General features: G+C 43.0%; 1 protein-coding gene and 1 pseudogene across 2 annotated transcripts; one reads left to right on the top strand and one right to left on the bottom strand.

Moving 5' to 3' along the window:
• Nucleotides 1-11,767: 11,767 nt before the first annotated feature.
• LOC146712946 (bifunctional phosphoribosylaminoimidazole carboxylase/phosphoribosylaminoimidazole succinocarboxamide synthetase-like) lies at nucleotides 11,768-13,707 on the top strand (annotated as a pseudogene). The gene is made up of 7 exons (XR_014919262.1): nucleotides 11,768-11,892; nucleotides 11,977-12,156; nucleotides 12,267-12,380; nucleotides 12,460-12,543; nucleotides 12,766-12,946; nucleotides 13,032-13,190; nucleotides 13,269-13,707. The product of XR_014919262.1 is annotated as a bifunctional phosphoribosylaminoimidazole carboxylase/phosphoribosylaminoimidazole succinocarboxamide synthetase-like (transcript).
• Nucleotides 13,708-15,092: 1,385 nt separating this feature from the next.
• LOC146712945 (uncharacterized) lies at nucleotides 15,093-22,253 on the bottom strand. The gene is made up of 15 exons (XM_085445835.1): nucleotides 21,885-22,253; nucleotides 20,926-21,423; nucleotides 20,785-20,847; nucleotides 20,132-20,695; nucleotides 19,544-19,621; nucleotides 19,245-19,399; nucleotides 17,875-17,914; nucleotides 17,602-17,799; nucleotides 17,199-17,377; nucleotides 16,935-17,114; nucleotides 16,711-16,824; nucleotides 16,548-16,631; nucleotides 16,145-16,325; nucleotides 15,901-16,059; nucleotides 15,093-15,822 (listed from the first exon to the last, which is right to left on the bottom strand). Exons 1-15 carry the CDS (start codon nucleotides 22,003-22,005, stop codon nucleotides 15,656-15,658), a joined length of 2,781 nt encoding a protein of 926 aa, XP_085301961.1. The 5' UTR covers nucleotides 22,006-22,253; the 3' UTR covers nucleotides 15,093-15,655.
• Nucleotides 22,254-26,870: the final 4,617 nt, after the last annotated feature.

Below are 26,870 nucleotides of genomic sequence, written 5' to 3'. Positions count from 1 at the left end.
TGTGCGTTATGAAAGTTGGGCAGCACGCTAACGTCCTTACTCCACTCTGTATGTTCGTATGGGTCTGACCCTTTCAATCCTTTGATTTTTTTCCTCGTCCTTTTGTTTGCCTTTTCATCAAGTCTGTCTTTGTACGGACCTGCCGTGTTCTCCGTCGTTTTGTACATCACTGTTTTTGGGGCAAATAAAATGTAAGTAGGGATTAAAACCGCAGAATTAATGATTACCGGTGTTGGAAATGCTAGCGGTTGATGCAGTGTTTTGATTTTGTTGCCACGGGTACCCACAAAGCAATGCGCGAAAGTCACGTGGTCTGTCAATCTCTATACACATGATAAATTAACATTTTATCATAAGACAGGAATAAGACTGTGCAGAGGAGTAATTTCTATGCACGGTTGACGGAGTAAACTGTGGACATTTGTCACGGGGTGGAAAAGGACAAGTTATTTAAGTTTTGCATGTTTTGTTGTTTTACCTTTTTAATATTTTAATAGGAAGTGTATTTACTTGGTTTTTATATTGCATGTATTGGTCATGTTTTGTGCAGTGGTTATGTTGTTGCATGTTTTCGTTATACTGTCAAATTGTCCTGGAAAGACTCCGCCCCTACCTGATAATAAACTGATCACACCTGCGAGAGATCCCAGAGTGGCCAATAAGAGGGCCTGGCAGACCAAAGGAAGGGGTTCGACCGAGAGGCTTGAGAGACGGTCAGGAGTAAGTGGTGCCAGGCGGCAGCGCCTGCAAGCCGAAGGGGCTGGTGGAGCTGGGCGTTAGGACAGGACGGACAGCACCAGCGCACAGGGCACCAGCGCACAGGGCACCAGTGCAGAGAGTGACAGTACCAGCGGGGAGAGCGGAGACAGCACCAGCGGAAGGCTCGGGACGGCTGTGTGGCTTTGCAGTTTTAAAGAAGCGGCGGGCGGAGTTGAGAGCTCTGCCCACCCGGGGTAAGTCTTCGACTTATCCCCTTTTATTGAATAAAAACTGCCGGAAGAATAGTGACTGCCGCTCCTCCCTTTCTCTAGCATATCAAGACGCGAATGCGGAAAGGAAGGAGAGGACTCCGCTGGGTTTCCCTTTTACTTCGCTGGATTTCTTAACTCCCTGGGACTTTTATGCTGTGGTGGATCCCACTGGACTTTTAATGTTGTGTTTTATTGATTTTTATTGTGTTATCCCTTGGCCAAGGTTGTTTTAATTCATTTTGCATTTTTAACTATTTAAATATAATAAATTATATTTTAATTATACAGTTTTTAATCGTGTGCTTTCCCTTGGCGGCTCCACTGCTCTGTCCGTTTGGAGGAAGGTTTCCTTCCTTTTAAAAAACACAAATCACCTGTGGAAAGAAGATAAGAGAAAGATAAAACTCAGCCTTTCCGCTCCGTTACACATTCACATGTGACCTTTGGACAAGTTGGGACATTTGATCAGTTGATCTTTCCCGTATGTATAAACACAGCAAGAAACAGTCCCTCACATGTGTTCAGACTACTGGAAATACATCACACAAACACACACACTTGTTCACCACACTGCTATCTGCTAATTCAGTAGCATAGATACTGTACTATGGGGATGGCAGGTTAAAGTTGGATTATATTTTCATATGAACCTCTATGAGATGTAGAAGGGTTTAGGGCTACAGTGCAAATGTAAGATTGTTTGTTTCTGGGCAGGATTAAAGACAGAGAACAGAATCAGCATTGAAAACAGCTGCAAAATGTCAGAGTGGTGGGTTATTTGTGGGTGTTTTGTTTTCAAATTCAAAATTCAAATTTTATTTTAAGTTAAGTTTTACTTAACTTTGCTTTTTTTTTTCTTGAAAAACAAAATCTGTGAGCAAATTAATACTTTTAGTTATTGGACTTGGACATGAGGTCAAGTTCTTTCTCTACTGGTGACCTGCTTTATTGTAGAGCTGTTTGCAGTGAAAGGTGATAACAGATAACAGAGACAAAAAGGATACAGCAAATAGAGGATAGTGGAAGATGGATTGAAGATTTTCAAAAACAAAGTCCACAATTTCAGTGTGTGTAAAGAAAAACAAAACATAAGAATGTAGAACAATGAGAGCGACGCGTTTAACACTAGAATTACTGACCCCTTTTTTTTCCTGGTGCAAGTCCCTACTACTACATTTACTAGCCCTGCTCAAATTTGCGCAAATTCCCCTGAACCTAACACCTCCTAGCACCCCGCTGAGAGGCCTTAAGCTCCATTGTTCTCCTGCTTTTGCTGTGCAAACATACCCTCCCCCAAACCCCCAACCAGGAGAGATTCAGGAGACAGGAGAGAACCAGGAGAAGGTCTTTCCTTCCAATCGTTGTCAGACTCAACAACAAAGTACCTGCAGCCTACAATACACCATATTAGTAGTAGTTTTTATGTGCAGTATTATGCAGTATTAGTTCTTGTCAATCCTTGTCACTACACTACCTGTCCATAAACATATATACAAAGCGCTATATAAATACAGGCCATTTGCCATTCAGTTTAGCCTATAGAAACGAAAGTGTTTGTGTTTATGAGTGACTCTCAAACCTGCCCACTGTGCCGGTGGTGTTATTTTCTTTACAGGTCCATAAGGAGTACAGTAAATGTCTGAGTCACTCCTATTGCTGCAGCCGCACCTATATATATATATATATACACTCAACAAAAATATAAACGCAACACCTTTGTTACTGCTCCCATTCCCCATGGGATGGACGTAGAGACCTAAAATTCATTCCAGATACACAATATAACCATCCCTCCCAAACAGTGGTCACAAATCAGTCCAAATGTGTGGTAGTGGGCACATCTGCTATATTGAGATAATCCATCCCACCTCACAGGTGTGCCACATCAGGATGCTGATCTGACATCATGAGTAGTGCACAGGTGTACCTCAGACTGCCCACAACAAAAGGCCACCCTGGAATGTGCAGTTTTGTCTCACAGCAAAATGCCACAGATGCCACAAGCAATGAGGGAGCGTGCAATTGGCATGCTGACAGCAGGAATGTCAACCAGATCTGTCGCCCGTGCATTGAATGTTCATTTCTCAACCATAAGCCGTCTCCACAGGCGTTTCAGAGAATATGGCAGCACATCCAACCGGCCTCACAACCGCAGACCTCGTGTAACCACACCAGCCCAGGACCTCCACATCCAGCAGGTTCACCTCCAAGATCGTCTGAGACCAGCCACCCAGACAGCTGCTGGAACAATTGGTTTGCACAACCAAACAATTTCTGCACAAACTGTCAGAAACCGTCTCAGGGACGCTCAACTGCATGCCCGTCGTCCTCATCGGGGTCTTGACCTGACTCCAGCTCGTCGCCGTAACAGACTTGTGTGGGCAAATGCTCACATTCGATGGCGTCTGGCACGTTGGAGAGGTGTGCGCTTCACGGATGAATCATGGTTCACATTGTTCAGGGCAGATGGCAGCTGAGAATGTCCCAGTTCTTGCATGGCCAGCATACTCACCGGACATGTCACCCATTGAGCATGTTCGGGATGTGCTTGACCGGCGTATACGACAGCGTGTACCAGTTCCCACGAATATCCAACAACCTCGCACAGCCATTGAAGTGGAGTGGACCAACATTCCAGAGGCCACAATTGACAATCTGATAGACTCCATGCGACGATGTGTTGCACTGCATGAGGCAAATGGTGGTCACACCAGATACTGACCGGTTCTATTGGGGGCCTGGGGACCCAGAACTGGTCATATATATATATATATATATATATATATATATATATATATATATATATATATATATACATATATACATATATATATATATATATAAACTGAATGTGGAGCAACAGAGCCTTTTATCGCACAGCCACAGCGAAGTGAAACAAAATCCAATATTTCTGAGCACGTCTACTGAATTTCAGTTAGACTGGCACATCCATCCATTTGTTCATCTACACAACATTTCAGATGCTTAGTCGTAATTAATTCAATTTATATAAAGTTTGTTTAAGATGTAGTTTGGAATTGTTACCTTCTTCTGCAGGGCACAGTGGAAGATAAAGATGAACATGCCCTGGAAGGCGTTGAAGGTGCTGAAAAGGTAGGCCACGATGACTGTATTCTCGTTAATGAAGAGGAGGCCAAAGGCCCATGTCAAGCCAAGTAGGAAGAGCAGAGTGATGGGCCCTAGTGCCCAGGACCTGATCGAAGCGGAGAACGAGGCATTCACTAACACTGAGTTAATGCACAGATATACTAAGACAATTTGAAATTTCTTTTTTCTTCAAAAAGGAAAATGTGTGAGTCTCACTGAATAATTTAAACTCACTTAATATTATCGGGTGGCTGGAGTCAGGTTTAAGTGCCAAAGAGTTGCGTATCATCTTGTACAAAGTGATCATGAGGAAAATGAGGTTGAGCTAAGGAAAGACGATAGGAAGAAATAAAAAAAATGCGCAGTGAGCACTCTAGTCCAAAATTACTGATTTCATATTGTTAATAACATTGGAAAATTGCATGCTGGTGAAATACTTCTGACTGCGGGATATCGAAATATGGAGGCTAATAATACAGCTTGACAGTAAAGCTAATACCATAATAACAAATGAAACAGGTCCAATGAAGCTCCAGATGAAGTAGTTATCCACTCACAGCCAGCATCTTGAGTGGCACAGAGGAGACGAGTGAGTTATGCACAACTAAACCAACAAACAACTGTACACTCACACTGAGCTCATGCACATGAATACACACACTATTTCTCTGTCTCAGCGGATGATCTTATGAAGGCTAATCATCAGGCTTTGTTCAGAGAACCCAGTCTGTGGGGAGGCGCAAGAGCCCTTCACATGGCACTGCATATTAATAATAATAATAATAATACATTTTATTTAAATAGCGCCTTTCAAAGCACCCAAGGACACTGTACAACAGATAAAAACTGGAAATATACACAATGATAAGAATAGAAGATAAAAGTTAAAACATACAGAAATTTAAGAATAGGCAATTTTAAACAAATGAGTTTTAAGGGTGGACTTAAAAAGAGAGAATGAGCTAATATTTCTGAGGTCCGGGGGTAGGGGATTCCAAAGTCGAGGGGCAGAGCAACTAAAGGCCCTCCCTCCCATTGTGATCAGACGAGCAGAGGGAACAGAGAGAGAAAGAGAAGATGAAGATCTGAGGCAGCGGGATGGGAGCTTCATCTGTAATAAGTCAGAGAGGTACGGTGGAGAGAGAGAGTGAATAGCCTTGAATGTATACAGAATTATTTTAAAATGGATGCGAAATTTGACCGGGAGCCAGTGAAGTTGCTTCAGGATTGGGGAGATGTGGTGGGTAGAAGAAGTCCTAGTAATAATACGGGCAGCAGAGTTCTGGACACGTTGGAGCTTGTTGATAGATTTTTGTGTGAGGCCAAATAATAATGAGTTGCAGTAGTCAATTCTAGAGATAACAAGATTATGGATGAGAATGGCAGTGGCGTAAGGTGTGAGGAAGGGGCGGAGGCGATTAATGTTACGGAGTTGGAAATATGCTGCACGTGTAATATTATTGATATGCGAGTTAAAGGATAATGTGCTATCGAGAATGACACCCAAGCTTTTCACAGAAGGAGAGATAGGGACCAGCGAGTTATTGATGGTGAGAGAGAAATTGTTAATTCTGGATAGCAGTCGTTTGGTGCCAACCAGAAGAAGTTCCGATTTATTGCTGTTGAGTTTAAGAAAGTTGGAGGAGAACCAAGAATTGAGTTCAGCTAGACAGAGGATAAGGGAGGGTGGAGGAAGAGTAGAGTCAGGTTTGGTAGAGAGATAGAGCTGGGTGTCATCGGCGTAGCAGTGGAACTGAATATTATATTTACGAAAAATATATCCGAGTGGAAGAAGGTAGATGATGAAGAGAAGGGGCCCGAGGACAGATCCCTGGGGCACGCCAGTGGATAAAGGAGAAAGTTGAGAAGTGAAGGATTTTAATTGAATGAACTGAGTGCGATCAGATAGATATGATTTAAACCAGGCTAGTGGAGTGTGAGAGAGACCAATAGAAGCTAATCTGCTAAGGAGAATGGGATGAGAGATGGTGTCAAAAGCTGCACTCAGATCAAGAAGAATAAGGATAGAGAGGAGACCAGAATCAGCTGCTATAAGAAGGTCGTTTGTTATTTTTATAAGAGCAGTTTCAGTGCTATGTAAAGGACGAAAGCCGGACTGGAACTGTTCGTAGAGGTTATTATCAGTTAGGTGAAGATGGACTTGTGAAGCAACTATTTTTTCAAGGATTTTTGAGAGAAATGGTAGATTGGAGATAGGACGAAAATTATTAAAGTTGTTGGGATCTAGACCAGTTTTTTTCAGGATTGGGGTAATAGCAGCAACTTTGAAGGAAGCAGGAACAGTTCCAGTGGTGAGTGAAGAGTGAATAATAGCAGATATGAGGGGAAGGAGAGGGAGTAAGCAGGCTTTGACGAGGACAGTGGGGATAGGATCGAGCTGGCAGGTAGAAGGCTTTGATTTATGGATGAGATCAGCAATATCAGCTAAGGATGGAAGTTGAAAAACAGAGAGGAAGTGAGAAGGGGGGGGAGTTAGGACAGAGAAGCTACATTGAGCATTAGGGTCCAGGTCTAAGTGTATTTTATGAATTTTATCAATAAAGAATAGCATTAGAGCATCACAGAAGTTAGATGAATAGAGATGAGCAGGGAGAGAATCAGGTGGCCTGTTAAAAGAATTGAATAGTGAGAAAAGGGTCTTGGTAGAGTTCTCACTTGAGCAGACAATAGCAGAGTAGTAAGCAGATTTGGTTTGACTAATACATTCCTGGTAAAACAGAACGTGGTTATTAAACATATCCTTATGAATAGTAAGGCCAGTTTTCTTATAGAGACGTTCAAGCTGTCGGCCTTTAGCTTTCAGTAGCCGGAGTTCAGGGGTGTACCAGGGTGCAGAGCGAGAAAAAAGTACAGTTCTGGTTTTTTGTGGAGCCAGGGAATTTAAAATACTACTAAGGCTATGATTATAAAAAAGTACCAGGTCCTCTTGAATAGCTAAATTGTTAGAAGACAAGCAGCTAGAAAAAGCAGAGGAAAGGATATCAAGATTTATATTCTTGATATTCCGGAAAGAGATAATACGGGGGTTGTTAATTACAGAGAGGGTCATGTGAACATTAAAGGAGAGAAGCAGATGGTCCGAAATTGGCAGTTCGTCAGCTGTACAGATGGAGGGGGTAAGTCCAGAGCAGCAGACTAAGTCCAAAGTGTGGCCCTTAATGTGGGTAGGGAAGTTTATGTATTGTTTAAGGCTGAAGCTGTCAAGGCAGGATAGAAGGTCCTTGGTAAGAGGATGGTCGCAATTATCCACGTGAACGTTAAAGTCACCCAGCAATATTATATTAGGGGAGACAGTAGCTAGATTGGTCAGCAGATCGGCAAAGTCACTGATAAAAACAGAATTAAATTTTGGGGGGCGGTAGATGACAGCTATTACAGTTGGGGTAGGTCCTGAAAGTTGACAAACAACAGATTCAAAGGAGCTGTACGTAGGGGCGGACAGCGGCGAGACTTTCCAGTTCTCGCGATAGATTATCGCGAGGCCACCACCACGGCCGGACCCCGGGGGGGTGGAGTCGTTGAGTTGCGAAAAGTCATTGGGCTGTTGCCATGTCTCAGTCAAGCAGAAAAAGTCAAACTTACGGTCTGTTAGGAGATCCTGGATGAGATGTCCTTTGTTCGTAAGCGAACGGATATTAAGCAGGCCAAAGTTGACAGGAATACTGTCGGACTGGATGAGAGTGTTAGCCGACCTAGGCAGACCAGTCAGAACATTGTGGTCAATAGACCTGCAGGGGTTCCGTTGAGAGCGACCAGAGGTGGACCAGAAGGACTGAATTGGTTTGGAATTATCCTGATGGAAATACCGACGGGAGCCTCGATGTACGTACTTTCGGCGAGGGAGGAAGGCAATGTCCGTGTGGAAATGAAGAGCAGCCAACGGCGGAGCAGCTAAAGAGAAGCGGAGCCGGAGGAGCTCATCAGTTGTATATTGATGAAGTCCAGTGCCGAGTCGGTAGGTCGATGACATAAGGATCCAGACCCACACTGAGAGTACATAGATCCTGAAAGGCCACATCATGGACAGGAACAGCCAGGCAGGGACACCGGTGGGCCTTAGAAACAGGAGTAGGACAGAAGTCCAAAAGTCCAGAGTCCAGTAGCGTTAACGTTAGCGATAGTGGTGAGTGGCGGCCGGTGAGTAGCGGCCGCCAGTCGCGCCAGCGTTCACTCAACCGGAAAGAGGTTGACATTACATTTCCATCTGGGGGAATAGCACAATCCTACTTCTCAATCTGCAGGTGCAAAAGGCCTGTACTCACACGTACGCTTTCTTGGTCCTATAGCTCCTGTAGTCTATGGCTGCAGACATGCCCACCACCAGTGTGAGTACTCACTCTCAAAGACCTCCACCAGCATGAGATAGAGCTGCACACCCTCCAGACACATCCAGGAGAAGGCAGCCAAGAAGAAGAAATGCAGAAGGCCAGCAAAGATTGGACAGGCGATCTGAGGGTGGCAGCCATGGAGAGAGCAGAGAGAGGGAAAGGAGAAGGAGGAGGAGGAGAGAGAAAATATGAAGTTAGAGGGGGAGATACAGTTAAGATTAAGGTATATAACTGAATGAACACCACAAGAGGATAGAACGGAGTTGCTATCTGGAAGTACTGCTGGACACTGACAAGGGAAAAATGAAAAGCTGCCCCCTGGGTTACTGGGTTGCAGTAAATGTTTTATAGAGTAGCATAATGACACAGGGCCTCAATTTCAGCTTCAAAGTCATTCAATAAAAAAGCTGAAAAAGTCGCCTGTGTTGTGCATAATGACATTTTCAAACCGGAATCTGTACAAAGTAACTAGATCTTGTCATTCAGTATCATTACAGAAATGGACACAAACACTAAGCTTTGATGCCTCAGCTGGAAATCTACATGTTAAATCACACCATAACTTATAGTGTAACAGGAAACCCCTCTAAACTCTACACCATAACTTTAAAGGTCATCAGAGTCAATCAGAGAGGTTTCTGGTTACATCATCAATTATAATCACTATATTTCTTTAGTTACAACGTTAGCTTAGTGTACTGATAAGCGATTTGTATACTGACACAGAACAAGAGGAATCGAGATGATGATTTTCCTTTGCTATTGTTTTCATGCAGTTTCTTTGTTGGGGGCACGATGCAGTCTCATGACAGCAGAGGAATAACTGCCTCATGATAGTGCTTGTTAAACTCAGCTGCACAGTAAGGTGGTTACTGGTTTGAACACCTATTATGAAGAGATTGTTTGCTCTCTACCTACCTGCAGTCCTCCAAGTACTCCAGCTTTCCTCCACAATCCAAACACACGCTCGTTTGGTAAACTGGTGAGCCTAAATTGAACGTGCATGTGAGACAGATTTCCTTTAATCGCTCACTGGAACAATGAGGTAAAAGATAAACCAGGAATCACTCAAGTAAAATCATAAATGCTTTTAAAAAGTCAAATTTAAAACCTTTACATTGCTGTAGCCTGTGGGAGGATCAGAGGCTCTGCAAAATGTGACATTTGACCCCTGTGTCTCATTCTGTCTTAAATGTTTCATTCATGGTCTTAAGTCCCAGGAAACAGAATAAAAAAATCACTCTAAAACGCTGCCGATCCTGCACAGTGTATGTTTGCAGAACAACTGGACATGTTTGTGGACACCGAACAATATTCAGTGTGTTGGGCTGTTTCAGAGTCAGCGTTCCAGTGCAGCAGTGATGCAAGGTGTTGACTGATCGAGCACAACAGTTCAGTAACTTTTGTAATCAAAGCTTATCTCATCATGTGATTGTGTGACAGGATTTAGAGAGACGTGCTCACACGAAGAACCGCACTGAATCTGTTCTTGTTCTTTACAGTTTGTCTCAGAGAGATTAAAAAGCTCATTTTACCTTCCAGGCCGTCACCCCCAAGTTTATGTCAGTCACATGATTTTTCACTGCTCACCTCACATTTAACAGATTTGACTTGTCCATGGTCATTTGTCAACATTTCCAATTGGTTCTACAGTTATATTCATATTAAATAAAATGATTTACTACCACACAGAGACAGTTTTGGTAGTTTGGGGCCTTTACCTCCTAAGACCTGAACTCTTCCACACCATGCATTTTTAATGTCTCTTTGATATTTGGGCATATTGGGGCCTGATGAATGCAAAAACAAAGAATTACCAGATTTTTTTTTTTACCTTATTTTTTTTTTTTTTAAATAAGAGACACATATGAGAATATTCGTTTAAAACGTTGATAGAACAGTAGCAGTATAATGTCCTCGTAAGTGGATATCAGGCCCTTGTAGAGCAAAATCGAGTACTTTGGTCTAAATAACCCAAAATGTGATGTCCACATATGTGGACGCCAGGTCCTAGGAGGTTAAAAGTTCCACACAGTCACAACCACAGTGATACTGCTCAAAATAATCCAATAATTAAAAACAAAGAAATGTCCATATCTTCACTCCTCAAAGGTTGTAAGATGATTCCACCTTTTTCTTCCTCTGCATGAACTGAAATCAGGTGATTGTAGCTCACGCTGCACAGGAGACAAAGGCATGTTTGGTGGTTTGTAATGGGAAACATTATTGCAGTGTGATCACTGAGTTTAGCGTTTTATTACTGCATTACAGACCAATACAAGTAAAAACAACACATCACATTCAACAACATCAGTAGCTGCTGTCTAGAATGTTAACTCCAGTTATTATCTATGCTTCCTGTATTCATTTAGCCTTGTTGCCTCTTTGCTCCTATTTGTCCTTTTTTCTTTCAGCTAAGACCTGATGTAAGAGGATCCATTGTGCCTGGTTCTGTTACACATCTCTAAAAACAAAACTCTGGGTGACACCAGCTCTAGATCACGAGTCGGTGTTGCTGATAGTTTCAATCGTCCATTTGTGTGGGTTTCATTGCTGCCCTGCTTTGGTTGAGCTGTCATGTTGTTACAGTCCATCACTGCAACACACCACATACACAATGATGAGGATGAATGAAAGGACTTTTCCACAAAATAAACAAAGCCTTTACCCACTGCTGTCATGAGATGATGTTGTTTACTTTGATAACATTCCTCCACAGATAACGTGCAAACAGCTCAGTTTCTCAAACTAATCGATTCGATCAAAAACACACTGTTTTGACCTGTTGGAGCTTTTGATAAGACAAGCTTCTTATTAGTGATGGCCAGCTTGAAGCTGACGCTCCGACGTGTGTGTCAAAAAACATCACATGATCAGTGACGACTGAAGCTTCCTTTAGAACGTAACTGCTTCAGTATCTGAGTCAGTGGATTATAGGGAAGTGAATCACTCTGTAGAGTGGGTAGTCATGATGAAGCAGTACACGTTAATTTGTAGACTCAAGCTGCTCTTCATATTTTTGGCCACCAGGTGTCACCAGACAGGACTGTGTTGAAGAGCTTGAAGTAATGAACCGTTTTTCAGCACAAGCTTCAGAAAGCTTCATTTGGCCATCACTTCTTATCAAAGAGTAAAACGATTAACTTTTGCGAAAAAAGCTCCAAAGGTTTTTATTTTTTATTTGTACCTAATTAAACGTCTTCTCTTGATGTTTGAGCGTCTTCTCCTCACGTGGAAATCAATGCCCGGCTGTGATTGGCTGGTTAGATGAGCTGAGGACCGCGATTGGCTCCCGGCACAGGTAAGACACGCCCATTTCCCCTCCTCGGCTGCCTGCACACCTTCTGCGAGATGATACCCGTTGAGTGTGTCGCAGGGTGGCGACTGGATCTTTCCTCAAGAGGAATCCAGGAGTCAAAGAGGGCTACCGCTTTTCTCCTCTAAAGATGGAGATGTTCTTTAAAGTGAGTCTTGCTGCGTGCGGTGATTCTCTCCGTGTGTTTTCAGTCTGAGTGTTGTCGCAAACTCATCACTGATTGTGTTTTTAGGATGATGCCAACAATGATCCTCAGTGGTCAGAGGAGCAGCTGCTGGAGGCCAAACTGTGTCTGGCTGGGCTCACTATTGGTCAGTGTGAGGTGGACATAATGAGCCGCAGCACTCTGGCCATTTTTGAGATGGTGGAGAAGGCCTGGGCCACTCAGAACTGCTCCCTGGTGGACATGAAGGTAGGCTGTGCAGCAGCGCCCCCTGCTGGTTGAAGTCACATCTTGGTGCGATCACTTCTCTCCTGTAGCTGCAGCAGAACTACAACTAAGGACTTTTTCTTTGCTTCTAGATTGAATTTGGCGTCAGTGTGAAAAGTCGAGAGATTGTGCTCGCTGACGTGATTGACAACGATTCGTGGAGGCTTTGGCCAGCTGGAGATCGGAGCCAGCAAACAGACAAACAGGTGATGGACTGACTTTGATTTATTTTCATGCTGATATGAAAAAGAAACAAGCCTCAAACTTTTCTTTTCCCCTTTGTAGGTGTACAGAGAGCTGAAGGAAGTGACCCCAGAGGCAATGCAGATGGTGAAGAGGAGTTTTGAGTGGGTCTCTGAAAGGGTCAAGGTACAGCAAACAGATGCCTCTAATCTATTCTTGATCTTGTAGGAGTGTTTAGCTCTTTCTTTGCTTTGAACATCCAAACCAACAAACACTGTTTAACATCACAGAAGCCTGCAGCTGCTTTTGATGTAATTCAGGAAAAAACCAGCACAGCTGCACGATTTTTCTTTTGAGCAGGTAAAACTGACATAAAGTGATGATTCAATGGTTTCTGTGTGTCTACAGTTGCTGCTGGAGCCCCAGGCAAGCAGCAGGGTGGTGCTTTTAATGGGCTCCACCTCAGACGTGGCCCATTGTGAAAAGATAAGAAAGGCGTGCGCCTCCTACGGGATCCCCTGTGTCCTCAGAGTCACCTCGGCACACAAGGGTCCAGATGAGACGCTCCGCATTAAAGCTGAATATGAAGGTGAGCTTTAATGTTGACGTAACTGCGTCTTTGTACTGATGTGGGACTCTTTCTAATCGGATCGTTTCTTTATGCTGTGCTGCAGGTGATGGCATACCCACTGTGTTCGTGGCTGTGGCTGGGAGGAGTAACGGCCTCGGCCCAGTGATGTCTGGTAACACGGCTTACCCTGTGATCAGCTGCCCTCCTCTCACTCCAGACTGGGGACCACAAGATGTCTGGTCATCCCTCCGCATGCCAAGTGGTGAGCAGAGCTCTTTACTGTAGCGTGCAGCGTTAATCGTTCGTGCTGTTTTTGGATTTATTTATTTTTGTCCTGCAGGTCTTGGCTGCTCCACCGTGTTGTCTCCTGAAGCTTGTGCTCAGTTTGCAGCGCAGATCTTGGGGTTGAGGGACCACCTGGTGTGGTGCAAACTGAGGGCATCCATGCTCAACACCTGGGTGTCTCTCAAGCTGGCTGACAAGAAGTTACAGGCCTGCAGCCTCTGAAGAGCCCAGCGTGCATCACACTCAACAAAAGAGCTTTGGTCCATTTAGCACCCTTGAAGCGAACTGCAGGACTGAAAACGACACAATTCATTTATTGAGACCAAGTTTATAACATGGAACAGTTTCTAACAGATTTGTTATAGTTTCTCATTTTAATGGAATTTTATAGAACTTTTTAATTTGTTTATTTATTTTTGCATGCATGTTGTTGCTGCCTGTGTTTTAATGGTGTCATTTTTGTAAAAATGTAAATAATCAGTGTTCCTTAAATAAAGCCAGTACGGCTGCAGGTCAGATGGATAAATACCTTCTAAAAGATCTCATAGTGCTTTATTGTCACAACACAGTACTTCCAGTTCTGTCTTCTGTGGAACCAGCTGGGATTCAGGAGACAGACACTGTCTCTACCTTTAAGATTAGACCTAAAACTTTTAATGAAACCTTCATTTGTCACATGCAAGTTTGCAAACCCCGACCACACATACACAGCACAGACACCACATGGGAGACAGGTAGTAACTGGAAGATATGCACAGCTCAATGGGCAACTGGAGGAGGGGGAAAGAGGCCCCCTGCTCATACTGGGCTGCTTGTGGGAGGTCAGCATGAGAACAGAAAACAAAAGACTCGTCTGCACGCAGAGAGCACAGCTTCACATCACAACACCATGAAGCACATGACAAACAGGGTGAGAAGTGAGCCGATGTAGACGCAGCCATCTTGCCAAGCAGCTTTTAATCCAGCCTTTCTGCCCACTATAGTTTAAGATGCATTATTTATTTGGTGTAATAACATTTCTGGGACTTTGTAGCTCAAAAAATGAATTTTCATTCCCAAGTAAAGCAAAAAAGTAAATTAGCTTTTGTCAAAGCATCAATCATAGTAGTTAGAACGACTTCGTCAAAGACGCGTTATTTTATTCTTAGAGCAGCATAAACAAATTAAGCAACAAACAATTTTTCACAGAGCTATTGTCTCCTCACCACACAAAGCCTCTCGGCCACCCGGTCTGTCATATAATCACTTAAAGATAAAGATGCTGTGTATGTGGCAAACACAGCATGACTCGCACACAAACACCCAGATGGAGCACAGTGGGGGACAATCAGGGAGTTTGTTTGAAGTAGTAACGTGTCTGTAATTAGCTCTGTGGTGCTGAATTAGTTTAGATACGCAGTGTTAAACACATATTTATAATATTTATCAGACATAAAAGACTGATTTGATTTTAAAGACACATCATCACTGATATTGTAACGGTGTCTGGCAGAGTCGTTAGTCATGTGATTCATCATGGAGTCCACTTCATGAGTCAGGTCAGCTTCGTCAGTCCTGCCCTTTGAGGGGACCTGTAGAGAAGCTTCAGGTTCTTGTACTCAGTGTGACTGTTTCCAGGCAGATCAGGGGAGCATCAAAAGATTAAAAAAAAAAAAAAAAAAAAAAAGAACAGTGTATAAACGTGAGCGATATTAAACTGATTTTATTCATAATTTAAGAAATCTATGTTCCCATCTCTCTTTCCCTCACATCTCTCAGCAACCTCTCTTCCAGTCTGAGACTAATATTTACAGGATGTTTTGACTGTATTCATGAGTACGTGCACTGAGTGAGATTCAAGAAATCACGGAAACCCCCAAATTATCACGAGATTCATGAATACGAGTATTTAAATGTTTTATTGCATCGAGTCAGAAAAGAAAGCTCCATGACACAACTTCCTGTCCACGTGTCTGTGCTGTGAGCCACCGTGAACAAACTGTTTACATGTTTTGATTCCACTTTTTCTGCTGTGATCCAAAAGCTGTGTCTTAAGAAGCATACAAATACATACAGGCTTCAATCATATGTGTGACAAACATCTACAGTTAATGGGTTTTCATAGTAAACAATGTTTGTAATTGAACTTTTTTTCAGCCAGGTAGATCCCACTGAAACAAAAACCTTTTTTTAGGGAGACCTGACGATAGGCAGCAGCTAGTTACAAAAATGATACAATGAAACACAGGCAGCAACAACATGCATGCAAAAATAAATAAACAAATTAAAAAGTTCTATAAAATTCCATTAAAATGAGAAACTATAACAAATCTGTTAGAAACTGTTCCATGTTATAAACTTGGTCTCAATAAATGAATTGTGTCGTTTTCAGTCCTGCAGTTCGCTTCAAGGGTGCTAAATGGACCAAAGCTCTTTTGTTGAGTGTGATGCACGCTGGGCTCTTCAGAGGCTGCAGGCCTGTAACTTCTTGTCAGCCAGCTTGAGAGACACCCAGGTGTTGAGCATGGATGCCCTCAGTTTGCACCACACCAGGTGGTCCCTCAACCCCAAGATCTGCGCTGCAAACTGAGCACAAGCTTCAGGAGACAACACGGTGGAGCAGCCAAGACCTGCAGGACAAAAATAAATAAATCCAAAAACAGCACGAACGATTAACGCTGCACGCTACAGTAAAGAGCTCTGCTCACCACTTGGCATGCGGAGGGATGACCAGACATCTTGTGGTCCCCAGTCTGGAGTGAGAGGAGGGCAGCTGATCACAGGGTAAGCCGTGTTACCAGACATCACTGGGCCGAGGCCGTTACTCCTCCCAGCCACAGCCACGAACACAGTGGGTATGCCATCACCTGCAGCACAGCATAAAGAAACGATCCGATTAGAAAGAGTCCCACATCAGTACAAAGACGCAGTTACGTCAATATTAAAGCTCACCTTCATATTCAGCTTTAATGCGGAGCGTCTCATCTGGACCCTTGTGTGCCGAGGTGACTCTGAGGACACAGGGGATCCCGTAGGAGGCGCACGCCTTTCTTATCTTTTCACAATGGGCCACGTCTGAGGTGGAGCCCATTAAAAGCACCACCCTGCTGCTTGCCTGGGGCTCCAGCAGCAACTGTAGACACACAGAAACCATTGAATCATCACTTTATGTCAGTTTTACCTGCTCAAAAGAAAAATCGTGCAGCTGTGCTGGTTTTTTCCTGAATTACATCAAAAGCAGCTGCAGGCTTCTGTGATGTTAAACAGTGTTTGTTGGTTTGGATGTTCAAAGCAAAGAAAGAGCTAAACACTCCTACAAGATCAAGAATAGATTAGAGGCATCTGTTTGCTGTACCTTGACCCTTTCAGAGACCCACTCAAAACTCCTCTTCACCATCTGCATTGCCTCTGGGGTCACTTCCTTCAGCTCTCTGTACACCTACAAAGGGGAAAAGAAAAGTTTGAGGCTTGTTTCTTTTTCATATCAGCATGAAAATAAATCAAAGTCAGTCCATCACCTGTTTGTCTGTTTGCTGGCTCCGATCTCCAGCTGGCCAAAGCCTCCACGAATCGTTGTCAATCACGTCAGCGAGCACAATCTCTCGACTTTTCACACTGACGCCAAATTCAATCTAGAAGCAAAGAAAAAGTCCTTAGTTGTAGTTCTGCTGCAGCTACAGGAGAGAAGTGATCGCACCAAGATGTGACTTTAACCAGCTGGGGGCGCTGCTGCACAGCCTACCTTCATGTCCACCAGGGAGCAGTTCTGAGTGGCCCAGGCCTTCTCCACCATCTCAAAAATGGCCAGAGTGCTGCGGCTCATTATGTCCACCTCACACTGACCAATAGTGAGCCCAGCCAGACACAGTTTGGCCTCCAGCAGCTGCTCCTCTGACCACTGAGGATCATTGTTGGCATCATCCTAAAAACACAATCAGTGATGAGTTTGCGGCAACACTCAGACTGAAAACACACGGAGAGAATCGCCGCACGCAGCAAGACTCACTTTAAAGAACATCTCCATCTTTAGAGGAGAAAAGCGGTAGCCCTCTTTGACTCCTGGATTCCTCTTGAGGAAAGATCCAGTCGCCACCCTGCGACACACCCACTCAACGGGTATCATCTCGCAGCGCGCAGCGATGAACGCCGTGTCCGAGTGCTGCTTAACAAAGGCCGTCTTAATGCCTGAGGAGAGAAGGGTGGATATCAGAGCAACCTCAAACTCACGGACAAATGACAACATCTGAGATTAAAAACTACATTTTATTGAATTTGTATACATGAAGTATTACTGCATGATTATCATTTCTGTTCATGCACGAGATTTAGGCTGTTTGTTTCCTGTCACTGAATCAACCTTTGATGAAATCTGTTGTTCCCAAAACCTTGTGCAGAAATAAAAACCTCACCAGACTCCTGCAGCAGCTGGAACACGCAGCTCGTGGTTTTGTTGGCAACGGCAGCTTTGCCCTCCATCTGATCTTTGCTCACGGCGTTCCCAGCAGTGATCTGGTCTTTAGACTGGACTAGAACCAGTCCCGGCTGGTCCACGAGCTCGAAAATCTGTTTAGTCTTGCCCTCATTGAGCTTCTGGCCGATTTTCAACTCTGAAAACAAGGAAAGAATTAAACCATGCACATCTAACTGAAGCGCTAAAGTGCGGATTAAGGCTCGTGCAGTACCTGGGGCGGGGGCCATGGCGCTCGTGGATCCTGAGCAGGCCTGAAAGACAAATCACACAACACGCCAGTGAACTTACAGAAGAATTGCTTCATTTTAGTCTACGCCCATAAAAGCCGGATTTGATTTCCTAGCAGGCAGCACTTGTTTCTTTTTTAAAGAAGAAAATAGTGGAAACACAAATCGCCTTTTCAAGTGTCACTGTTGTTAGCGACATGTTATCATGCAGCTTGTCTGTAAGGATGTCACATGATTGCCACGTTCTTATTTCTGATGAAACATAAGATACAGGTGTTGAGACCAGGCTAGTTTGAAGGTATTAAATTGACGGCAGCTAGACTTTGTTTTTGGTTCATGAAGCTGTCCCACATAGGAATCACACCACAGGTCATGTGACCCACATAACCCATGCATTGAGTCACACGTCAGCTCAACTGATGGGACCCTTAACGACCTGCATAGAAACCGGGCAGGTCAACGATCCATCATGCATGAGAGGTGAAATGTCTTCATGAACCAAAACCCTGGTTTCCTTCAACTAGCTTGCAGTTTAATGTATTTTTCTTTATTTTCCAATTACATTGAATTCAGAAAGTCAACCAGACAACCACAGGTTAGCAGATTGCACAGCGCAGAAGAGCTAGCTCATCAGGCTGAGACGCGGTGGTCTGTTTACACCTACAGGCCAGTGGCAACTCTCACAGTGACGGTGTGCACATCATGGTTTGAGTGGGGAGCCGTTACGTGAAAAGGCGATGACACCTCTGAACGATTGCTCATCATCTCACAGTGATGCGATTGGTACTCGTGGTACCAGTTTGCATACTGACGATCCTGGAACTGAATCGGTGGCTCATTGTTAGTCAGTGGTGCTGGTTTCAGTTGTTATGCAGCTGTTCTGCTTAAGTACTGCACTGTTAAGGTTGTGGTCAGCTGATACTGAAGGAGTCACCTGGATAAGCAGTGAAATATTTCTCCCATTTAAAATCCTGTGACCAGGTGAACAAAACCAACTCTGGAACTTTCTAACATGGATGAGTGAATAACACTTAAGACATAACTTTTCCTCAGGTTTGATTAACAAACGTCAGCCCAACATACATCATAGAGCTGCAGCTTTAGGCTTTACAATATTTGCATGAATCAATTCATCTTTGTTTTTGCAATCTGAAACAATCTGAAACCTAAACATGTTAAAGTTGACAAATGTAATTTTAATGTGGGACATTTTTATTTGAAAAATAATTATATAATAATCTGTTACTCGATTAATCAAGTAGTTGGGGTAGTTTTAAAAGAACCCACACCAGCGTTCATTATGTCGGAGAATACGTCAGTTTTGTAATGGTCACGTGAGATCAGTGTACGTTACCTGTGGCGATGGAGCAGGGGGGGCCACTGAACAGACTGAGTTGATCTTTAATATGGGGATGTGGTCCTGCTCTTCTTTACACTGGGTGTGCAGTCTGTCAGCAGCAACAGGGCCGAGAGGGTTCAGCTTTTTCAGTGATGTGTGCAGTCCAGGGTCTGGAAATAAGAAGGACAAAGGTTAACGTACGACTAGTGTAACATGTCAGCTCCTAACAGGGTTTCATGAGTTGTGCATTGTTTTAGCTCACAGCCGTGTTCTTATCCATATTTAATTATTTCAGAAGGAGACACATTTCAGACCTTCATCCACAGCTTTCCTCTTCAGTCTTCTGTTTGATGCAGTAGTATTCTCTTTATCGACCTCACTCTCAGAAGCACCTGCAAAAATATATTTAAGGCAGTTAAAACACAGATATAGACATGCTTCTTTGCTGCAAAAGAAAAGCATTGTCTTGGTATTAAACAAAGTAAGACTGGCTTACGACCACCACGAGACTCATTTTAAATAAGACACATCTCAAAACCACTTCCTGGGTGGCTGCAGCTCAAGTTGGACCAAGTTGTTTACTAACTGGAAAGTTTATAGTTTGAAAATAATATTTATTTCCCTCTACCTTCAAGTCTATTCAGTGTTAAAGGGTCAGTTTACTGAATCACAATTTCTCTGCAGATTTTATGGTTTTAGTTGAAATACTAACTAATATGTTGTGTTGATATAAGATTTTGAGAAATATTTTAAGGGACAAAAACAGCCAAAACCTTTGTTTTTGGCTGTCCGTGCTGTTCCTGCTTGCTTATCTTACTCATGGTAACTGACCACTGAATGCATTGTGTAACCTTTTCATCTAATTCATACTGATGATAATGATGATTAAATGATCAGCTCACTCATCAACATGTGTTCTTGATCCAAACGATGCTCCTTGATTTTATGCCGCTCTGACTCATACGTGTTTGATGCCTCGATGGTTAAGTCAGAATCAGAGGTGCAGGTTTTGTCCTCCACAGCTCTCCTCGTGTTTGCCAAATTGCCGTCCACGTTATTTTTCTCATCACAGTTGTCAGATATTGTAAGTCTGTCTGAATCTTCTTCTGTGTAGTCGTTAGTCGCGCGATTCATAATGGAGTCCACTTCTTCGTAGAACCTCATGAGGCATCTCGGGTCAGCTTCATCAGTCTTGCCCCTTTGAAGGGACCTGTAGAGATACTTGAGGTTCCTGTACTTAGTGTGGCACTGTTTCCAGTCACGATCGATGCCTTGCTGCAGTAACCTCCTCGAGATCTGGACAAAGATGTCCCTCTTTCTGGTTGAGCTCTCCAGCTTCCTGCATATGCGCTCATCGGCCCAGACTTGGATCAGGGCTCGCACCTCTTGGTCGCTCCAGTTGCGACCAGCGTCCGACACCATGACCACTTGGTCAGAGCAGAAGTCTGTGTGTGCTCGATGGGCATCTGGAATAAAAGAACAGATATGGAAGGAAAAGCTTACATATGCAGCTAAACTCCACAGGTGGCAGATTTTCTTTTCTTTGTTGGCATACCTGTACTTCTCTCTCTCTTTATTTCCATTTCTCCGTCCATGTTGCAATCATCACTGTTGTCATCTTAAATAAGGAAAAATAAGAAAATTATTTTCATGGAGTCTTGAATCTAAAACAACTGCTTGCAAACGTGATGCTTACCATCATCCATGTCGATGACCACCTCACTCTCAGAGCCTGTTATCTGCCCTGTGTGGCCTGCTGGCGTTTGTAGCCTCCCTGCTTTCAGTTCACCATCATACAGTCTCTTCTGCATCTCCATGCTCCCATTTTCCAGTCCTTTGTCCAGTAAAATAGCTTCCACTTCATCAAAAAACTTCATGTACTTCCCCAGGCTTCCTGCACTGCTGCCTCCTGCAGCGTGTGCACTTTTAGCAATCTTATAGTCATATTTCAAATTCTTGTATTTTGTACGGCATTGTCTCCAGTCGCGTATCACCCCATATTTTCTTTGCATCTGCCGAGCCATCTCTTGGAATATGGATTTGTTGCGCAGCGTGCTTTTCAAACGTTCCTGAATGTTGCGGTCGGCCCAGACGCACAGCAGCGCTTTTACTTCATCATCTGTCCAGTTGCGGATTCCCTCTTCAGCCACATTCGTAGAGTCAGAAACAGCTGAATGAAATTGAATCTTTATTCCTGTGCAAACATGAAGACATTGTCATTTTTGGCTAAAGGGTGATTGTTTTTTTTAAATAAAAGAAACTTTAACCTCCTAGGATCCACATATAGAGACATCACATTTAGACCAAAACTCAATTTTGCTCTACAAGGGCCTGATATCCACCTCCGAGGACATTATACTGCTACTCTTCTCCCCATATGTGGATCTCGTTTTTCTTAGAAACAAAAATCAGGTGAAAAAAACAATTCTGATAATTCTTTGTTTTTACATTCAACAGGTCCCAATCAGCCCAAACATCAAAGAGAAATTAAGAACGCATGCCATGGAAGAGTTCAGGTCTTAGGAGGTTAATGTAATTGTCTGAGTTTGTAGCACAAGCAAGCTTTATCCTTTGATGCTAGTTTTTGTTTTTTCCCCAAGTGAACAAAGTCATGTTGTTATCGTCGTTAGTACAGTTGGTGTTGAACACAGTTACCTTGCTGGACTGGGTAGATTCTTCTTTGATTATCCACACCTTCCTCCCGTGGCCTTTCTTCCACTCCTGGGCTGTAGTTCACTGACGTGCCTGCATCAGGCCTCTTGCTCTGAAGTCTCATGCTTCTGAATTAGCTGAGACTCCTTCCAGCTGCGCACAACACTGAGCCTCCTCAGACGCTCTGAAATCCCCTCAAATGTGCTTCTGTTCTCTACCACGTGCTGATGTCCACCCTGCTCCCACACTGAGAGTAGAGCCAGCACCTCAGCCTCCCCCCACTGCCTCTCCACGGAGCCTTCTCCCTCCCCCACCTCACTATCACCTCCTCTTTGTCTCTCTGCTCCTCTCTCCAAGTTTGACCGACCCGGAAACGCTTTTCCGCCCAGCCTGTCTGCTGCACGGTTCCCTAGGAAACCAGGCAGTTAAGCCTGAAAGCAACGCCTTCATGCTGAAAAGCTGCCTCACCAGTGGCTTAAGCTGTGTGCTGAGGGGGCGGGACTAAGTGTAATCTGAGAAGCAGCTTGGTAATGGCTGAAACTGCAGCAAGAAGACTCTCCATATATGGCAGCCTCACAGCAGGGAAGCAAATCTGCTTTTTTGTTTTCGGGTGAATTTTGTTTCTGCTCCATTTGGCCCTCGTTAAACCAGTTTTGATTTGCCTCAAGGCGACTTTACTGTTTCATGCAGAGAAGAAAAGAAAATCATTCATGCAAAAACACATTTCCCACTAATACATGACAATTTACACTGTTATTTTTTAAAAGAGTTGTCAGACACATAATATCCTGTTGAGGCCAAAATTATTAGCCCCCCAGGAAACATGGAACAATTTCCTAAACTTCTTCCCAATTTTATGCAGTATTGATGAAACTTGATATAATCAGAGTCACTGGTGCTATTTAGTAGCTTCTGGTACATTTTGTAATATAAAATACATTTGTAGGCTTGCTTTGTACCAAATGTAGTAAAAAGCCCCATGTGAATGTTTGCTTTCAAAACACACCTACAGTAATGAATCACCTTTAAAAACACACCTCAATTTAAATCAGTTGGCTTCCTAACAACATCCAATCAGCATAAAAAAGACTCCAAGGAACAGGGCACTCGAACACATGACAGGGACGACTGTTACTCGCCAAAGACAAAGGAAATCAGAAAGAAGATCGTAGAGGCTCATAATAAGTGGAAAGGCTACACTGCCATTTCCAAGCAATTCACAGTTTGCTGTGGAAAATACTTTACTGAAGACGTATGAAGTGCAATAATTACACCCTGGAAAAGCAAAAGTTCAAAGAAATCATGAAAACCCCCAAATTATCACGAGATTCATGAATACAAGTATTTAAATGTTTTATTGCATCGAGTCAGAAAAGAAAGCTGACTCGATGACACGACTTCATGTCCACGTGTCTGTGCTGTGAGCCACTGTGAACAAACTGTTTACATGTTTTGATTCCACTTTTTCTGCTACGATCCAAAAGCTCTGTATGCCTTAAAGAAACGCACAGAAATACTTACAGGCTTCAATCATCTGTCTCTTTATTATTTATTAAATCTATATTTAACCAGGAAGATCCCACTGAGATTAAAAACATTTTTCAAGGGAGACCTGCAGCAAGTATCTCACAGTTAGAAAAAATGACACATATAGACACAGTCAGCAACAACACACGCAGAAATCAATATAAATTCAGTAAAAAGTGTAAACCTCTCCTTAAAAGTAGTGAAAGAGCTGGATCTTGCATCTTAAACATGTCGCTCTCATTGTTCTACATTCTCATGTTTTGTTTTTCTTTACACACAATGAAATTGTGGGTTTTGTTTTTGATTTGGTTAAATGCAGCTTTTGCAGAGAAATGATGAAAACGTTTTTGACTGTTGTGAAAACTGAAGTGGCTCTAAATCAGTTTTAGTAACTCTGGGATTCTGAAATGTGTCCTCACAGAGAAAAAACAATCTGCATCCATCTTCCACTATCATCCATTTGCTGTATCCTTTTTGTCTCTGTTATCCAAGGGATTAACAAAATAACTAGCAGCTGCTCACCTTTTACTGCAAACAGCTCTACAATAAAGCAGGTCACCAGTAGAGAAAGAACTTCAAGGTTCAAGGTTCTTTATTTGTCACATGCATAGTTATACAAGTATAACACACAGGGAAATGTAGCCTGACACGCTCCTCGACGTGCAAAAATGGGAGGGGGTGTGGGGGGGTTGGAGGAAGAACATTATATATATATATATATATAGTATATACATTGGGTAAATGTGCAGCAGTAGCAGCAAGCAGGTGAATTCTGTACATTAATAAGACATCTGACTATTTTACAGAATAGACAATATAAACATATTTAAAATTAAAGGAATTTGAAATGTACATTGTGCCTGGGTTTAGAGTGTCCTTGACCTCATGTCCAAGTCCAATAATTAGATTATTAATTAGCAAAGTTAAGTAAAACAAAACACCCACACAAAACCCACCAATATGACATTTTGCAGCTATTTTCAATGCTGATTCTGTTCTCTGTCTTTAATCCCGCCCAGAAACAAACAATCTTACATTTGCACTGTAGCCCTAAACCCTTCTACATCTGACCTCATAGAGGTTCATGTGAAAATACAATCCGGTGCAGGAAAGTAATTTCTATGCACGATTGGCAGTTTTATTGTTTTTTATTGTGTTATTTTGTTGTAAATTAAATCTCAAAAGTACTCAAGAGTCATTAAAGGGTTATGGGGAAATGATGATGAGGAAAATCTGTTGGTTCAAGTATTTCCTGCTGAACAAAGGCGTAGATTTGGCATGGACGGAAGGGACATGTCCCCACCAATAATTTGATGTCTTCGAGTAAAGAAAAACTAACCCGATAGAAAGAAAAAAAACCCGATCTGTCAGCGTCTCATTCACCCAGCGGTGCAGAAAGAGTTAAATTACGTCCTCTACTGGAGTCCTACGTCATGTGACAAATATGGCAAATGTGATTGGCTGTGCCTTTCAGGGAGCTCTGTTTAGTTTTAGCAGCGGCAAGCCTGCGCTGCAAGGAGGACGGCAGCAAAGAGGAAGAACCTGGATATAAGAAAGTAGTTTTCAAAGAAACCTGTAAGTCACTTAAAGTCAAGTTCACTCATAAAATGTGTCCGTCACAATAACGTTACAGGCTATGCTAGGCCATACATGCCAACACTCCCGATTTTTCTGTGGGAATCCCGAATTTCAGTGCCTCTCCAGGAGCCACCATTCTCCCCATATCTCCCGATTTCCCACCTGGACAACAAAATTGAAAAACCATATCCCAGATTGGCCCAGCCAATTCCAGTTTCCAACAATGGCTACTATTACTACAGCTACTTAGTTTTAATATTACTCTTATTTCTCTTTCTGGGTCGCAAAATAAACTTTTAGCGTCTTTTCAGGCGAGAATGTAGCTGTGTAAACTTCAAATATCTGAGCTCCAGCGAGAGCAGCAAACCCTCGCGGTCTTTCGCTAAAGTTACTTAAATAACTTAAACATGTTATTGTTTGGCCTTTTTCAGTGTTTTATTTGTTCGTGAGTAAATCGGTTTGGCTGAGATTAAAGTTATTAGATTAAATAAAACTTTATTAATCCCTCGGGAGGTTCCTCCGGGGTTTTCACACAGCTGAATAAAAGTCAAACAGAAAACTGATTAAACATAAATATAACCGGACACTGTCGTAAATTCTCGAAGAACGAGACGGTCGAGAATTTACGCCAGTGTCCGGTTATATTTTAGATAAAAAGGAGCAGACGGCAGTGTCACTCCACCGAGAGAGCTCGTGACGTAATTCTGAAGGCTGGATCGTCACAGTCGCTCACTTCCGGCCAAACCGGCTTTCGTATGACCCGCCCACTCAGACCGCGAAGGGCGGGTCCTCAGGTGGGCGCAGCTTCCACCTGAGGTCTCAATGTTGGCAAGTAGGTGCTGGGCTTGGCCCACATCAGTCTAAAATTGTTTGTAACCATGAATAACGTGATGCCATGTCCACCAGGAGAGACTGGACAGTATAGATGTTGTCGTGTGGGGCTCCAGTAGTCCATGTGTGTTGCTTTAACAGTAGTTCATGTTTAGAATAAACAATCCCAGCTCACTGAGTTGATAGGGGCAATAGTGTGCCTAAAATGTTGCATAATTCTGCTGAGAGATCTTTTACTCTGAAGAAATATTATAAGGAGTATAAGAAGAAATATTGGGGCTTTGTTAAATATGGAAGCTGCATTCTACAACTAGACATAACTGTGGTACAGCCCTACTGTCAGTGTTTACTTGCATTACTTGTATTGTGTACTGTTTACACAGTTACACAGACTTCTACTTGTGGACTGTAAATCGTGTTAGGACCTTGGTTAGAAACCTTAGGTTATGTTTAACCCACAACAAAAAAGTAATTTAGTGCGTTCCACGAAGTGAGTGCACCGTTACTTAAAGAGTTATATTGTAGTCTGAAAGCTGTAAATGATAAAGGTGAAGATTTATTATTTTGTGTAACGCCTTCTTATTGATGCACACACAGCTTTCTGTGTCTGTATCTTGTGAAATCTGGTGATTGTAGACAGAAACACTTCAGGCTCAGCAGTGTTTCTATCTGAAATGCCGTCTCAAGAGTCGCATGTCTCTGTTAACTGCAGGTATTTTCAACACCTGGCTGTTGGCCTGAGGCAGAGGAGACAGTGTGAGAGAGAAAATAGAGACAATAAGGTCCAAAAAACAAAGAAGGAGGCCCTCTGCTGTTGACGCTCCTTGAAAAGATGCATACATGCATTCACACAAAGACTCAGCCGCTCATGGCAAAAACACAGACAATGAATCTCCTCCTGTTGTTTACAACAACAACATGGAAAATCAGTGAGTTATAATGTTGTTCCACATTGAATAGTATAAGGATGTACCTCAGCATAAATCAGTTCTTATCAAGAAAAATAAAAGTGTAACCAGTAGAATACAGTAGAACAGACGTAAAAACATCTGA

This window comes from Copadichromis virginalis, linkage group LG3, assembly GCF_057382275.1.
Source record: "Copadichromis virginalis isolate Kocher_CV1m ecotype Utaka linkage group LG3, C_Virginalis_male_GT1.1, whole genome shotgun sequence".
NCBI classification, from domain to species: domain Eukaryota; kingdom Metazoa; phylum Chordata; class Actinopteri; order Cichliformes; family Cichlidae; genus Copadichromis; species Copadichromis virginalis.
The sequence above is the reverse complement of the archived record's forward strand: the minus strand, read 5'-3'. Positions and strand labels throughout refer to the sequence as shown.